The sequence below is a fragment of the Falco peregrinus genome, chromosome 8 (assembly GCF_023634155.1).
Source record: "Falco peregrinus isolate bFalPer1 chromosome 8, bFalPer1.pri, whole genome shotgun sequence".
Lineage (NCBI taxonomy): Eukaryota > Metazoa > Chordata > Aves > Falconiformes > Falconidae > Falco > Falco peregrinus.
In genome coordinates, this window is record NC_073728.1 from 18,481,116 (window position 1) to 18,496,393 (window position 15,278).

Here is a 15,278-nt window from a genome sequence, read left to right on the forward strand (position 1 = left end):
GAACCTCCCGTGCGTCAGTGTGTGCTCACTGCCTCTGGTCCTGTCACTGGGCTCCACTGGGAAAGCTCATCTTCAATGTCTCCCTTCAGCTATTTATACATATTGAAAACATCCACCCTGAGCCTTCTCTTCCCTGAACAGTCCCAGATCTCTCAGCCTTTCCCTGTGAGACGTGCTCCAGTCCCTTAGTCATGTTTGTGTCCTTTCACTGGACTCTTTCCAGTATGTCCATGTCTCTGTGCTACTGGGGAGGCTGGAGCAGGACACAGTACTCCAGGTGTGGCCTCAGTCACAGTCCTGAGCAGAGTGGAAGGGTCATCTCCCTTGTCCTGCTGGAGACACTCCTCCTGATGTAGCCCAGGATACCTGTGGCCTTCTTCGCCACAAGGACACATTGCTGGCTCATGTTCACCTTGGTGTCCACCACAACACACAAGTCCTTTTCTGGAAAGCTGCTTTCAGCCAGTCACCCCTGAGCATACACTGCTGCATGGGATTGTTCCTCCCCAAGAGGACTCTTGCACTTCCCCTTCTTGAGCTTCTTGATGTTCCTGCCAGGCCATGCTGCAGCCTGTCGGGACCATCTGGATGACAGCATGACTCTGGTGTTATCGACCGCTCCTCCCAGTTTGTACCCTGGGTCAATATTTTCCTAATATACTCACTTCTGCTGCAATCATTTATTTATTTTTAAAGGGCCTCTTTCAACCAGACCCACTACACTACATGGTGACCCTCCTCCTTTGAAACAGCACTAGTGTCATACAGAAAGCTTGTCTGTGAAGAAGGTGTTTTCAAGGCCTTTGCTGCTATAGGCAGCCATGGGGCTTAATGTGCATCTCGTGAACTCTCAGGACACAGAGGCCCAGGGAACGCAAAGTATTCATGGGAAACAAATACAAAAATGTCCAGGAAAAATAACTATCTGTAGGAAAAGCAGCACAGGCTAATAAAATGTGAACAATGCAATCTTACTATAAAGTTAATCACATCTTCAACAGTTAGATTTAAAAAAAAAAAAACGAACAGAATTCTTTAGCTGAATATAGGAGCCGCCAGTGCCCTAGGGTTGTAGTGGCCCTGACCACTGCACGTTGAGGGGTCAGTGGTCCCCAGTATGGTTACCCCAGGCAGGTGCAGGCTGGAGCTATGCTGGGCTGTGCTGCAGGTACAGCCTGGCATTCAGGCTATGCCATGCTTTGCTCTTCCCTCAGGTGCAGGATAAACTTGGCCAGCTCGTCGATTACAGGCAGCCACCGCTTGGTACCAGCAATTACACCACCCGCCTGGCCTTGCCTTTATCTAACAGTGGAGCACAAAGTCCTCCTGAGAACATAATTTCTCATTTGGCTAGAAACAGAAACTAGAAATGATAAGCGTTGTTTCCATGTAAGAAAATCCTATAAAGTTTGAAAGATCAAAAGGGAAGAATCTCTGCTATGGATGTGGTCTGCACAGCGTGCTGTGTGTAGGAGGCTCGCTCGATGCCACACCACCCAGGCCTCTCACCATCTAAAGGGATGTGAGATTATACTATTATCTTCTTATAGCGTTAGCATTGTAAATTAATAACATTGTAGATCAGGGATCCTCAAACTTTTTAACCACGGGGCCGGCGCGTGGATGCAGTGGCAGGCAGCCAACTGCGGCTGCTTGGTTTCCCCCCCCCAACCCCCCGCGGGGGGGGGGGCGGGGCGGGGGGGTTCTGTAAATACCGGGGGGGTGGATTGAGGACCCTGGGGGGGGCGTATCCAGCCTGTGGGCCATAGTTTGAGGACCCCTGTTGTAGGTGATACTTTACAGAGTCTAAGTGCCGCTCTTACTGGGATCACAATGGACCAACACCTCCTAGTGCAAAATGGGGTTAAATGAAGAAATCAGGGGATCGGATGCATGCTTTCTTTCTATTATTTTCCACAAGCAAATCAGATGTGCAGAAATCCTCCCTCTCACATGCGCAGATGAAGTTGTCAAGTTCATATCAGCAATGTTTCATGGAGGCAAGGTCTGGTGATCTGAAGATCTGGAGGAGGCAGTGTTTTGAGCACTACACAGTCCTGGCGGTGTCCTCAGAAGCGGCATTTTTGTGAGGGGTAAATTGTGTCCTGTCTTGGGAGTGTAATGTAGGTTGATGATTTATTTTTAGAGGAACATACTTGGATATAGTGGTTGGGTTTGGTTCCATGTAGACTATTTCAGAAAATCTAGTAAGCTCTTTGTGCACCACTGTGAAGCCTCTAGAGAAAAGCTAGGTTACGACAATGCATCAGGAGCAGTGTTTTAGGGCTGGAAGTTGATGTCCCTTCCAGCACCAAACTCCGTGCTCATTTTTTTCCCAACTCCTGACAACACTTTTTCTTGGCACTGCAGAGTGGAGCCATAACAGGGGTGCCACACCGCCCAGATTGAAAAGCAAGCACTTTGGCATGGGGAAGGTCCCTGCAGAAGGCAGGTGACACTGCCTGGGGCAGAGAACATGCCGAGTTCTCCTCTCCACAATTGGACACCGCTGCGGTGGCACCTGCTGTTTGACAGCCAAGCATGGAGTGGTGGCAGGAAGCTCATCAGGCTTGAGGGGGTGCCCGGGAGATGCTGGAGAGCAGGGGCAGGCCTTGATTTTTGTGCCCGCCAGAGCCAAAAGGTGCTCAGCTCTCCTTCCTTCCCTAGCAGACATGGGCCCGAGGGCACCCTCACAGGCACCTTCCCCCTCTGCCGGGGCCACTGCCACTGGAAATCCCCCTCATCATGAAGGTGTCCTGACAGGCACTGGAGGGGGGGTTGAATTCTGTGGTTCTGGAGACGTTCTAGATGGCACTGCCACCCACAAGGAAATCCTGAAGTGCTGCTGTGTTTTAGATCTGCCTTCTAGACAAAAGTGCATTGACCTTTTCCCTTACCATTGAAGTACCTCTAGGAAAGCAATCAAGGAACTTAAAGCTACCTTAACCTCCAAAGAGAATAACAAATTTTGTAATTCTACACCTCTCAGAGATGCAGCAAAACCCCATGGTGCTTTTTCCTAATGGTAAATTGGACAACTTAAAAAAATATAATTCATGACTATCAGAATCAGATCATGTTAAGAAATTGTGCAGCTTAACTGAGTCTTACCCAAACTTACCTTTATTGTTAAGTCTGGGTCAGACTGTCATTACTTTGAGGCACATTTTTTATTACTGTGCTAGACAGAAATATTTTATAAAACTGTAGAAGAAGATGATAAATGTGACCAACAACAGTGAACTTTTCTGTAATATGGTTCAAATTTCCTTTTTTTTTAAATTTTTTACATAGATCAAAATGGGCAATATTGAAAAAGACAAGAAGGAAGATCTTTATTCAGAAAAGTTTTCAGTGCCACACAGTTGAAAAAGATAGAAAGCACAAGACAGGACCAAATCTTAGGGGTTTATTTAGCCACATAACAGGACAAGCTGCAGGATTTTCTTGCTCAGATGCAAACAAGAACAAAGGTAAAACTAACAGGTGACATGGATGAGTTGCAGTGTTGGAGGGGACATCTATGAAAAAACCCTTTTCTTTAGAGGTACAATAGAAAGCCTTACTCACGAGTTACTCTCACAACTGTCTGCTTTGCATTACTGCAGATGAATCTGAACTATGGTTTCAGAAACAAAAATCCTTGGTCCCTGTATTAAAAGAAAATTTTACCAATATTCAGCACACCAGGTCTGAAGGTATATAGCTTTCCCAGAACTCTGTAGTATAAATGGGCAGATTGAAATTTCTGTTTGAGCGCTTTTAGATTTTGTTTGCTGGTCACTACCCTCTACTGGCATAGTGGTGTGCTGCAGTTGTTGTTGCTCAGAACACTTGACTAAGTACCGTCACTTACTAGCAAGCTATGACTTTTCTTTTCATACAGTCCTGAAAAGGAGTGGAGCAGCTAAAAATGGAAAGTAAATCTGTGTGGGTTTCATTGTTTTTATTTATATTCTTTGAATATAAATTATATAATTTGAATGAAGCTATTCATTACAGACACAGTCCTGTTTGGTTGGGTTTTTTCCTTGTTACTAAGGTACTTTAGAATTGGCTGACTTCTTTATTTTTCCATGATTTCTAGGAAACGTTTTGTGATATTCACTTTATACTGGTATTTCTTTCATCCAAAACATCATCAGCATATATTAACTACTTTTTCTCATTAAAAGTTCAGTGAACAAATCATACAGATGTTAGTACAAGTTTTTAAAAGAAAGCCAACAAAGTGTGTGTCTCCAATGTGAGTCCTTCCCATGGACTGCAGTTCTTCACCCACTGCTCCAGCATGAAGTGGGTTCCTTCTGCAGGGTGCAGTCCTTCAGGAACCGACTGCTCCAGCCTAGGTCCCCCACAGATCCACAAGTCGTACCAGCAAACCTGCTCCAGCATGGACTTCCCATGGGTCACAGCCTCCTTCAGGCACCCACCTGCTGTAGCGTGGGGTCCCCCATGGGCTGCAGGTGGATATTTGCTCCACCGTGGACCTCCCTGGGCTGCAGGGGGACAGCCTGCCTCACCATGGTCTTCACCACAGGTCGCAGGGGAATCTCTGCTCCAGTGCCTGCAGCACATCCTCCCCCTCCTTCACTGACCTTGATGTCTGCAGAGTTCTTGCTCTCACATAGTCTCACTTCTCTCTTCCACTGGTGCAGATTCTTTTTTCCCCCTTCTTAATATGCTATCACAGTGGCACTACCATCATCACTGATCAGCTCAGCCTTGGCCATCCTTGGAGCCAGCTGGCATTTGCTCCATTTGACACGGGGACAGCTTCTGGCATCTTCTCACAGAAGCCACCCCTGTAGCCCCCTGGCTACCAAATCCTTGCCATGCAAATCCACTACAAATTGTTATGTAAATCCACTTTAGACAACAGGAAAAGTCAGCTCTGGAGCACAGGAGAGAAACTTGAACATGTTGTCATAGATATTTTAGTCATCTTCAATTCAACAGCAGGCTTCTGTTGACAGAGACAGGTTTTACCACAGTTGGAAGGAAACACTAATGGTTTCTCAGCTTCTGTCAAGAGATGCCAGGAACTGACCACTGACAACCCTTTTTCTAATGCCCTTCAAGGAAGCACAGCCTTGATGAATTTCATGTAAATCTGCAGATGCACATTTTCAACAACTGTATGAAAGTAAAGTTGGATCTTTTGGGTACTGGAATCACAAAGATACTTACATAGTTTAAAAGTAGTAAGTAGTTGTATGTGAAATGGTGCAAAGAACTGCAACTCTCCATGATGCAAAGGATTTGAATTTGACTTACTGAAGTGACACAAAGACAATGTATACCTTGTGCATTTTATATTATGTATATTTATGCTCACATTCATCTTGGATTCTAGGCACATTATGTTCAGGAGCATCACACCTTTGATTTGAGACCATTGATATTTTCATAAATATATGATGTTGGACCAGCCTTGTATTTTACTATCTTTTTTGTTTTTCAGGATTTGTCTGAAGTGAGAATACATTGATGGACTATTTGGAAAACCTTAAGAAATACATTCCTGGTACAAAAAATATTTTTGCTGGAATTTCAGAATTTTTGGTGAAAGAGCCGGTCTTATTGCATACTTGAAAAAAGCAACTTCTGCAGCAGCTCTAATGTCAGTGAAAAAATGCTTTGAATTTTGACTAGCTCCTATGTCAAGTTTTAGTATTTTGATATTAATTATTCATTGGGGATTGGCCTTAGCAAAATCAAGTAAGGATATATTTTAGGATGCTATTTTCTAATAAACAACAATGGAGGTGAGCATTATTTATATTATGTATTTCATAGACCTTTGTGGAGTGTACTATAGAAGTACCGTTCCTTTCTACAAGGAGATCCAAGACCCCAGTTCCGTAACTAGTTGTTCACACACCCACTGAAGCTATTATTTCAACTGTGGCTATGTAAATAAGAAAGTGCCTGTAAGTATCAGGACTGACAACTAAATGAAGTTTTAATTTTGGGAAAAAAAATCCTCAGCGTTATCATCTGTGAAGGAAAGTACCAGATGCAGTAGATAACAAAATACAACCTTACATTAAAAGAACACTAAATAAGGATGACAGAAGCACAGTATCAAGAATATCAGGTATTTTCAGGGGACAAGTAACCTTTCAGTAGTGATGTTGACTAACAGAATCTTAAGGAGATACCTGAATACCCGTGATCTTTGTGGTTTGAAAATACAGTCTCTCTCATTGAATTGTTGTGTTCCTTTGTGTATTAAACAACCATAATCACCTACCAGTCATTTTTCAGAGCTGTAGATTTTTTTTTCTCTATTTGTGGCTAACATGTTATGGCACCTTTATACTCTAACAAGTAGAATGAATGAGGGCTAAATAGCTCAAAGAAATCATAGTAGATATTTTCACCAACAGTAGAGGATTGATGAAGGTGATTAACATCCTCCTGAAACCTTCACATGAATCTCTACCACTTCAATTATGACCTTCAGTTTAACTCTCTGTTTACACAAATGTAATAGTTTAAAACATGCTTCACTAAAGCAAGGTTCCCTTATGTCATCGCAGGAGGGAGCGTTAGTACAAAACTGATTTGCTATAGCGTCTATTTCCAGGTACTCATTTTAGCTGTATTGCTCCAGTGTTTACATACCAGGGGCTTTAATTGATCATCTCACAGTGCTCCATAAAGCTGAACTGCTGTTTTTAAGCAAGGGAATAAGTGAGAGTCAAGTAAAAAGTTCTGTGACAGAACTAGATGAGTACCCACTTTTTTTCCTTTTGTGCTGTAGCTATATTCTCCCCGCCCCCCCCCCCCCCCCCCCCTTCCAGTTTAATAACTGGGACCTGTTCTGCTGATTGTTCAGACAATGAAAGCATCTGCCTGGATGAAAAAAAAAAAAATCTTGAGTGCTTTTTCTCAATTGCATTTTGAAAAGTGCTATGCCACTGCCTTTCTGAATAGAGAAATACGCTCAGCCTGAGAAACACATTGACAGTTCTTGTGATTCTTTTAGGGCATCTCTGTATGTTTGTACTCAAGGAGACAAGGTGAGACTGGCTAAAGCCTGCCCTGCTGTCTGACTTGGCACTGTGCATCCACACTGATAAAAGCTGCATCATACATAAGATGCATCAGATACAAGCTGCCTGTACCTCACTGCAGCATACCTGTAGAATTACGAAGGCAGCACAATCCCATGATGCTGACAAAATACATTTGTCTTTTTGGCCCTCCCACAAAAGGCTGCAACTAATCTCTCTCAGACCCACATAGGAAGCTGCAGTCCAGCATACAGTGCACTTGGTTTACTCACCCTGCAAACAGAGGTATAGTTTGATGTGTGCCAGAGCACAGACGCAAGTTTTCTCCTAACATCCACCGATGCACACCAGGCCAGGCTTCTGAAGCAGGTTTTACCGTGACAGCATGTCAAAAGCCTTGTGCAAGTTACAGAATAGAAAAACCACTGTGCTAATCTGTGTCACATTTCACCTTTAAAAGTGAGGATTATAGTTTGTAACAGATTTGGAGCTGCAGAGTTCTTTACAATTAAGGTGTTACGTAAATTGTTTGCTATGTATTTTACGCAATGGAGACAACAGCATTTCTACTTCCTTCAGTCTTGACTCTGCTATTTGAGAGATTGTCAATATGCAGCTTTTGCTGTACCCCATGCATACAATCCCAGCAAATAAACTGAAGATGCTACAAGGCTGTTTGAAGAAATTGTAAGGGAAGACCTTATTTATACCTAGGCTTATGGAAACACTAAGTTGCTTTATGTGTTTACATACAAAACTGCTACACAGTAACCATTTTGAGGTAAACACTGCTGTGAGTGCTCAAACCAAACCTTACTACAGCGAAATGGTAAAAATTATTTACATAAAATTATTTCATTTGCATGCAGACACCCAAGGTCCTTGCTTGAGGGCTCGGGTACGTGCCTGTCAGACCTTCAGCAGCCTTTTCTTTGTGTAAGTGGAGTGTTTGTGCCAGTATTGCAAAAACGCAAATGCCACCGAAAGGCTAAGCAGCAATTACTGGCTTCGGGCAAGCGTGTGCCCTTCAAGGGTGATGGTGACGCAAGCGCCAGCAGCCAAGGACAGTTCAGTGGCAGCACAGGCAGCAGTGTACAGATGTGCACCAACAATGTGGATGCTGTGAGAAGCGAGGGTGGCACTTCAGCTGTGTCCTCCTGAGATCGGGGCCTCCACAATGTGACAGTCTCTGGCGTAGGCTGAGGGGCTGTGCCTGCTGCTGCGCATGAAATCCCTTTCCTTCCCAGCTCCGGCAGCCTGTCTGCAGCGCAGAGAGAAACGCTGAGAAGCTCAGTATTTCAGTCGCCCTTGCCCTTACTGAGATACGCCTGCAATTTCATGTCCAGGGCCTGTATGGAAAGCGCTCAGCTTCTTCAAAGGTGCGATGTGCTCGGGAACGATCCCCTATAGCGTGTCCTCCGACGGCCCCGCTCTCCGCCCCCCCCCCGCTGCCCGCTCGCTGCAGCCGGGCATCCCCGGGAAGGGAGCGGCGGCAGAGGCATGGTGCGGCGGCCAGCAGCGGCCCCTTCCCCGCCGCCACGGCAGCCCGGGGCCGGCCCTGTTCCCCGCTCCGACCCCGACCGGCGAGGGCTGCTGGGGGGGCGGCGCCCCCCGCCCCCGGTTGCCCGCGCGCCTGCGCGCCCCTACGGCCGCGGGGTGCCGCCGGCGGCGCGGATCTCAATGGGGAACCGTCCCGCTGCGGCTCGGTCCTGCGCGGCGGGGGGGACCGGCAGAGCAAAAGGAAACCCCGCCGGCGGCCGGGAGGCAAGCACGGAGCCCCGCCGCAGTGGGGGAGCTGCTGCTCAGCCGCCAACAGGCTGGCACCAGGACCGCCGGGCGAAATCCTTTGTCTGTCGCTTCCTGCGCGCTCTCCGGGCTCCGCGGGGGCCACAGCACCTGCACGGAGCCCCTCGTTACCACCGAGTGCTGCGGGAGCCCGCGGGGCACGGAGGCGCAGCCCTCCCTCCCCGGCTGACGGCCGCGCACCCGCCCGCACTGTGGACACGTGCCCCACATCGCTCCCTCTGCTCGCCGCCCGGACCCCGCGCAGGGGGGTCTGCGGCAGGGAGAGGGTCCCCCCAGCAGGGTCAGAGCCCCCCGCAGGTCGGAATCTCGCTTGGTTGAAGATTGGCCCGTGTGTTTTCCCAGCCACCCGAACTCCCATTCATGAATTTCTGACGCTGCCTTCATTCAGTCTCCGGTGAGCGCGTGAAAGACATGTTTCACGTGTCGGATCCGTGGCTCCGGCTTTCCAGCCGCTGGCGCGTGGGCATCGATTTAGCAAGGAAACGTGCTCCACGTGCGCACAAAAATAACCCCGGTCCGCCCGCCCCGGGGGATGCGGCCGGTCCCCGTCTGGCAGCCGGTGCTGCAGGAGCGGGCACACAGCAGCGCTCGGCGCGCCCGCTCCCGCCGAGCCGCCCGGCCCCGGGGGAACGCGGCTGCCGGGCGGGCGGGCCGGGGCCCGCGCTCCGCTCCTCGTTCTCACACGGCGCCGGGCGCGGAAAGGTGCGCGGAGCCGGGTCCCCGCACGGCAGGGGCTGCAGGCGTGTCAGCTCAGGGCTTCGAGAAACGGAACCCGCTCGGGCTTTCTGAAAGGGCCCCGCTTTTCCGCCCGTCTCGCGAAGCACGGAAGCAACGCAAATAGTGCTATAAATTAGACATCTTTAGCGGGAGCGCTCGCGCTGCGCCCTGCGCCCCCCGCCACTCCCGCAGATCTTGGCTGGGCTTGCCCCATCCCCGCACACGCATCACAGACAAAAGGACCCGCCCGCTCCCCCCGACCCCCCTGCATGAGGCGCCCGCCGGCGCGCAGCTCCCCAGCGCGGCGCCCCGCTGCCCGGGGCCCTCCCGCGGGGGGACCCTGCCGCCGCGCCCCGCCCGCCCGCCCGCTCCCCGCGGCGGCTGCCGCCGAGGCGGCTGTCGCCAGGCGGGCGGCGGTGCCTCCACCCGCAGCGGCGCTTGCCAGCCCTCCCTCCTCCCCGCCTGCCCCCCCGCTCGGCTCACGCGTCCTCCCCTCCCTCCTCAGTGGTCCGCCGGCTGGGTTACGCAGCAGCCGCCGCCAGCACTGACAGCACTAGGCAGAAGGGGCTTGCCCGAGCGCTCCCGGAGCATCTCCAGAGGCGCGGCGGCTGCGCCTGCCCGACTCACTGGGGGAGCCGGTCCAGAGCCGGGGGCCAGGGCCAGGGCCACCGAAGGGCTGAAGGCCGGGGAACGGAAAAATACCTAGAATAATACGAACACTACTACTAATAACAATAAAGAGTGGTGGGCAGGAAAAGGAGGTCGCGGGGGGAAGCAGAGGGCGAGAAGAAAGCGCGGCTCCGAGGACGGGCCGGGGCAAGGGGCCGGGGCAAGGGGCAGGGGCAGGCCCTCGCCGGGGCTGCCGGCAGCCCCCCCGCGCCCCGGGGCAGCCGTCGGGGCGGTGGCGGGGCATGGCCGCCGCGGGGACTCCCGCGGCCTGAGCCGCCCCCGCCGCCGGCACCATGGCGGCCCCCGCCGAGGCCGGCCTCGACGTGGCGGCGGTGGAAAGTTTCCTAGAGAGGCACCCGGAGCTGGTGGAGAAGTGGCTGAAGAGGAAGATGTCGCTCTCTAAAGCGCCCGCCGCCTCCGCCCCCGACCCGTCGGAGGAGCGCCGGAGCAGCAGCGGCCCCGGCGGCGGCTGGGGCAGCGCGGGCGGGCCCGGCGGCCCCGGCGGCGGTGGGGGGCTGCAGCGCCGAGCCTCCCAGAAGGAGCTGCGGAAGAGCTTCGCCCGCTCCAAGGCCATCCACGTCAACCTCACCTACGACGAACATGTGCACGCCCGGGCGCAGGAGCCGCTGAGCAGCGTGCGGCGGCGGGCGCTGCTGCGGAAAGCCAGCTCCTTGCCCCCCACCACCGCCCACATCCTCAGCGCCCTGCTGGAGTCCCGCGTCAGCCTGCCCCAGTACCCCCCCCACCGCCCTGGACTACAAGCGCTACCTCAAGGAGCACAACGAGCGCCAGTTCTTCCTGGAGCTGGTCAAGGACATCTCCAACGACCTGGACCTCACCAGCCTCAGCTACAAGATCCTCATCTTCGTCTGCCTCATGGTGGACGCCGACCGGGGCTCTCTGTTCCTCGTGGAGGGGGCCGCCGGCGGCAAGAAGAGCCTGGTCTCCAAGTTCTTCGACGTGCACGCCGGCACCCCGCTGCTGCCCTGCGGCTCCACCGAGAACAGCAACGAGGTGCAGGTGCCCTGGGGCAAGGGCATCATCGGCTACGTAGCGGAGCACGGAGAGACGGTCAACATCCCCGACGCCTACCAGGTAGGGGACCGGGCAGGCTCCCAGCGCGCCGCCGTCCCCGGCTCCCCCTCGGACCGCGGCGGCGGAGGCGCCAGCCGATAAGCCCCGTCGCCGCCCGGCCCTGCCTCCCGCCGCGGCACCCCTTCCCCGCCGCCCTGCCTCCCCCGGGGCGACCCTGCCGGGGCGGCCCTGCCGGGGCGGCGGCGCTGCCACCATCGGGGAGCCGGGGGTTGCGCGTAGCGGCCGCCGGTGTGCTCGGGCAGCTGCTGACGGGGCGGGGGACGGACGGGGACTCCCGTGAAGGCGGGAGAGCAGGCCTCCTCTGGATGGCCGGCGGGGCTGAAGCGGTCATCAGTTCGGTACAGCAGCGCTTTCGGACTGCGCAGGAGCGGTAGCCGGCTTCATGCGTTTTCAAAACGTATTTTGGAATCTGCTGAAGAGAAGTTTAAAAAACCGCTCGTAACAGCCCTAATGATAATACTCTTAAATCGCGGTTGCACTTAACGTTCCCTGCCTTCTCGCCCCTGAAAGAATCTCATCGCTTTCAAAAGAGCACCTTTGCATGTGCCTGCTCAGCCCCACATGCCACGTGTTTTCAAACCCATCCCGAGGAGTGATATAACCAGTCCCGTTACTCTCCTGCCAGGACTCTCCCCGTCTTTTACTTTTATAGAGGCTTCAGTGTAACTGTGAAAATGTAGTCCGGTCTTCAAGGGAAAAATCCACTTCGACTTCAGCCCGAACAGACATGCCTTTGCCTGCCGCAGAACAGTGCATTCAGTTTACCAGTTTGACATTTATGTGGCTCAGTCCTAGGGGCTATTTCTAGTGTTGTTAGTGAGACACTATCAGCAATTTTAGGTTCTTGAGAAAATTAAGAATGACAGAGTGACATATTTTCTCAGTTAGGATCATGGAAAGTTTTAGAAAGGTGAGCAATGTATGTTTAAAAATTTTAGTAATAACCATTGGCCAGTGTCTAATTTTGCTCTACAGTAGTAACAAAAATAATAAACATTAGAAAACTGATGATGTATTACAGCAAACTGTAAAGGAAGAGACATGAAAAATAAGGTTGGGTTATTTTTATTTGACATACAGAAGAGCCAGGGTAAACATATTTTGGGCTGCATATTTATTTATTTGCCAAGCAGTGAAAAATACTAGGCACCTCACACCTCAAGACTTGACAGAGGTTCCCAGCCCACCAGAGTTCAAAGGGAGTGAACAGAGCTTGGTTAAAATGCTGTAGTATTCAGACTAAAATGATTGAGTGTTGGATCACCTTTGAAAAAATCTAAACTTGCTTTCTTCCTGTATTTTTCCTTTTCTCCATTTTTCACTTTCTCTTCCCATCTGATTTTTATTATTTTAACTTCTAAAACTGTACTCTTCCCAAAATACCTAATGTTGGGGGTCAAGCAGAAGATGTTCTCAAGTCTCAAGTGACTAAACAGATAAAAAGGATATCAGAGTTTGGCTGGGAAAGAGCTTGATCTCTCCTTTTAACTCTGGATCGCTCCAGCCACCTTTTTTTTTTTTTTCTGAGGTGAGAACGCCACTGAAAAGGCAGTGTATTTTCTAGTCCTAGTGGACTGTGTTGGTTTTATTTTCAATGTTTGTTCATTTTGTGTTCACTTCCCTGTGAAAAAGCCCAGCTACTTTAAACAGTTCATTGTCTGTTTCACTCGCAGATAAAAGTGAAAAACAATCCATCCAGTTGCCATTTCCAGTACTATTTCTATTATACTTTTGTCTGGCTCCTATTCAAAATCGATTTAAATATTATTAATAATACAATTCACTGCATGTTTAAACCATAAGTACATTAGTTGCAGTAGAAGGTAACGTTCTAAGCCAAGTTCATCCTGTAATTATACCAATTGCAACTTCCCTGCTTTCAGTGGAGTTACTTCTGACTAACCAGTGCAAAAGAAACTTTAGACCTTGCTACTTTAATGAAAGTTTTGCTTGATAATAAAATGGGGGATCTGCTTTCTGTTATGTTTCTGAGTTAGTAGTTTATCTTCTCTTAACTGGCACATATATATCCATTGTGAATCATTAAAAGGAGACCTTTCTAATTCAGTAAAGAGCCCTGTGGAAACCCAGGTATGTGTGCGTAAAGAAGTGACAGCTGTTCCATTTCAGATCATTGTAGTGCTTATAATACAGCACTTTAAAAATTAATAAATATGATGATATGATTTTCATCAGCATTGCCACTGATGATGGAAGTGATTAATCAACCAGCAGGTAAAAACAAAGCACCACCAGGAAACTTTGTCAGGCCGACAGATGGAGTTGGAGAAAAAGGGGTGACAGCGCAGCACCCTTTGTCCATTGAAGAGAGTGTCTACATTGATGCTACCCATTTGGTAAGAAAAGGCCTTATATTAGGTCAGAGAAACACCTCTAGATTAATTTAAAGGATTTTTGCTTGTTTTTTAAATTAACAAACTTGCTTAAAAAGGGGTAAAGATACTTCCGTATCATCAGTTAGCTAGTTCACAGCATTGGGAAGTGTGTTTTGTTATCATCCAACCATCCTTATTTTCTCAGAGTCTGATCAAATACCAGTTGGAATTCTACCATCGAGTACAGATTGGTTTGCCTGCTTGTATCGTCAGCTACGACTGACATTAATGGGACTTAAGTGTGATCAACACTACATTTAAATCCTGTCATGTCTTGTAATGTGTGCTTCATACAAGCAGTCCCTTGTGCCTGCACATGGACTGATTGGTTTAGGAGATACTTGTAAATGACTTGCAGTGTAATTTTTTAGAGATACTGTAAAGTTTCAATTATACATTTCTTTTTCTAAAGAGAAAAAATTCTAAAAAATTAAATAATAAGCTGGGGCTTTTCCATGATCCAGGATATTATTGCTGTTGTTGAGTTTGACTTTCAAAACCTGCTCCTGTAAACAGTCTTCTGTAATTCAATAAGCATACTTTGATACAAGGTTTGGACTTAATATTATGTGTTCAAGACTGTATAATAATCACTTCTTTTAATACTAAACAATGACTATATAACATCCCATGGTAATTTGATCTGTGAAGTTCAGCAGTGACTGAACAAACTTTTGGAGGTTCACAGAATCAGGGAATTTGACAAATTTATGGAAAGGTTAGGTGAATGTTATATGACTGATTCAGAAGTTGCACAATTTCATTTACGGCTTTAAAAGCTCCATTTATTATATTTCAAAGACATAATGAAAGTGAGTTTATAATTTTAACAGTTTGTGAAATAGATGATGCAATCTGTAAGAGTTAGCACTACAGAGGATTTGAGAACAGGAAAGGAATTGGGTACTTTGCATTTCGAAGCCAGTCTAAAACTTTCTCCTGAAAGTAATCCATTTGACTTGTAAGTCAAACCCTAGTCAGTTTAAGTTTTAAAATAAAGCCTTGGGTTTTCCCCTACATTAATTTTGGGAAGCATTTCTGATTCCTTATTCTTAATGTGAATAACACTATGTCTTGAGCACACATGTTGGAAGAATCCAGTCATACTGGCAAGTCAATCTGGGACCTAAATTTCAATTGAAGTTCCTTTTAACAGAGCTTTTGCAGTCATCCATGAAGACTGTTAAGCATATTGTGGCAGAGAGGCCATTAAACCTTTATCTGCAGATCCTATGAGTTGTTAAAAAATTTAAGGCTTTTTCCTATTCAAAGTTATGGGTTTTTTTTCATGTCATCCCTTCTTCTCACAGGTCTTCTATGATGTTTAGCCAAAATTACTGATCATTTCAGTTTTGTTCTGTCTTTTAGAGTGGTATTTAAATGATAAAAAATTAAAATCACAGGTAATGTTTGGTTGTTGTTATACCTTTATCTGTGCAAAAGTTGGGAGATAATTTAATAGCATCCCAAGTCCTTCTAACTAGTAAAAAAGCCAACTTACTCTTTAGAATAGCAAGCGTACATCAGAAAGTAGTGACAGATATGTTCTGCCATTTGCCAATGTCAGCTGAAT

At 48.6% G+C, this 15,278-nt stretch overlaps 1 protein-coding gene across 1 annotated transcript in view; it reads left to right on the top strand.

Moving 5' to 3' along the window:
- Positions 1-10,060: 10,060 nt before the first annotated feature.
- Positions 10,061-15,278, top strand: part of PDE11A (phosphodiesterase 11A) — a 135,993-nt gene continuing 130,775 nt past the window's right edge. Inside the window, 2 exon segments of the mRNA XM_055812394.1 lie at positions 10,061-10,951; positions 10,953-11,309. Of these exon segments, the coding sequence (XP_055668369.1) occupies positions 10,508-10,951; positions 10,953-11,309 (801 nt within the window). The 5' untranslated portion in view covers positions 10,061-10,507.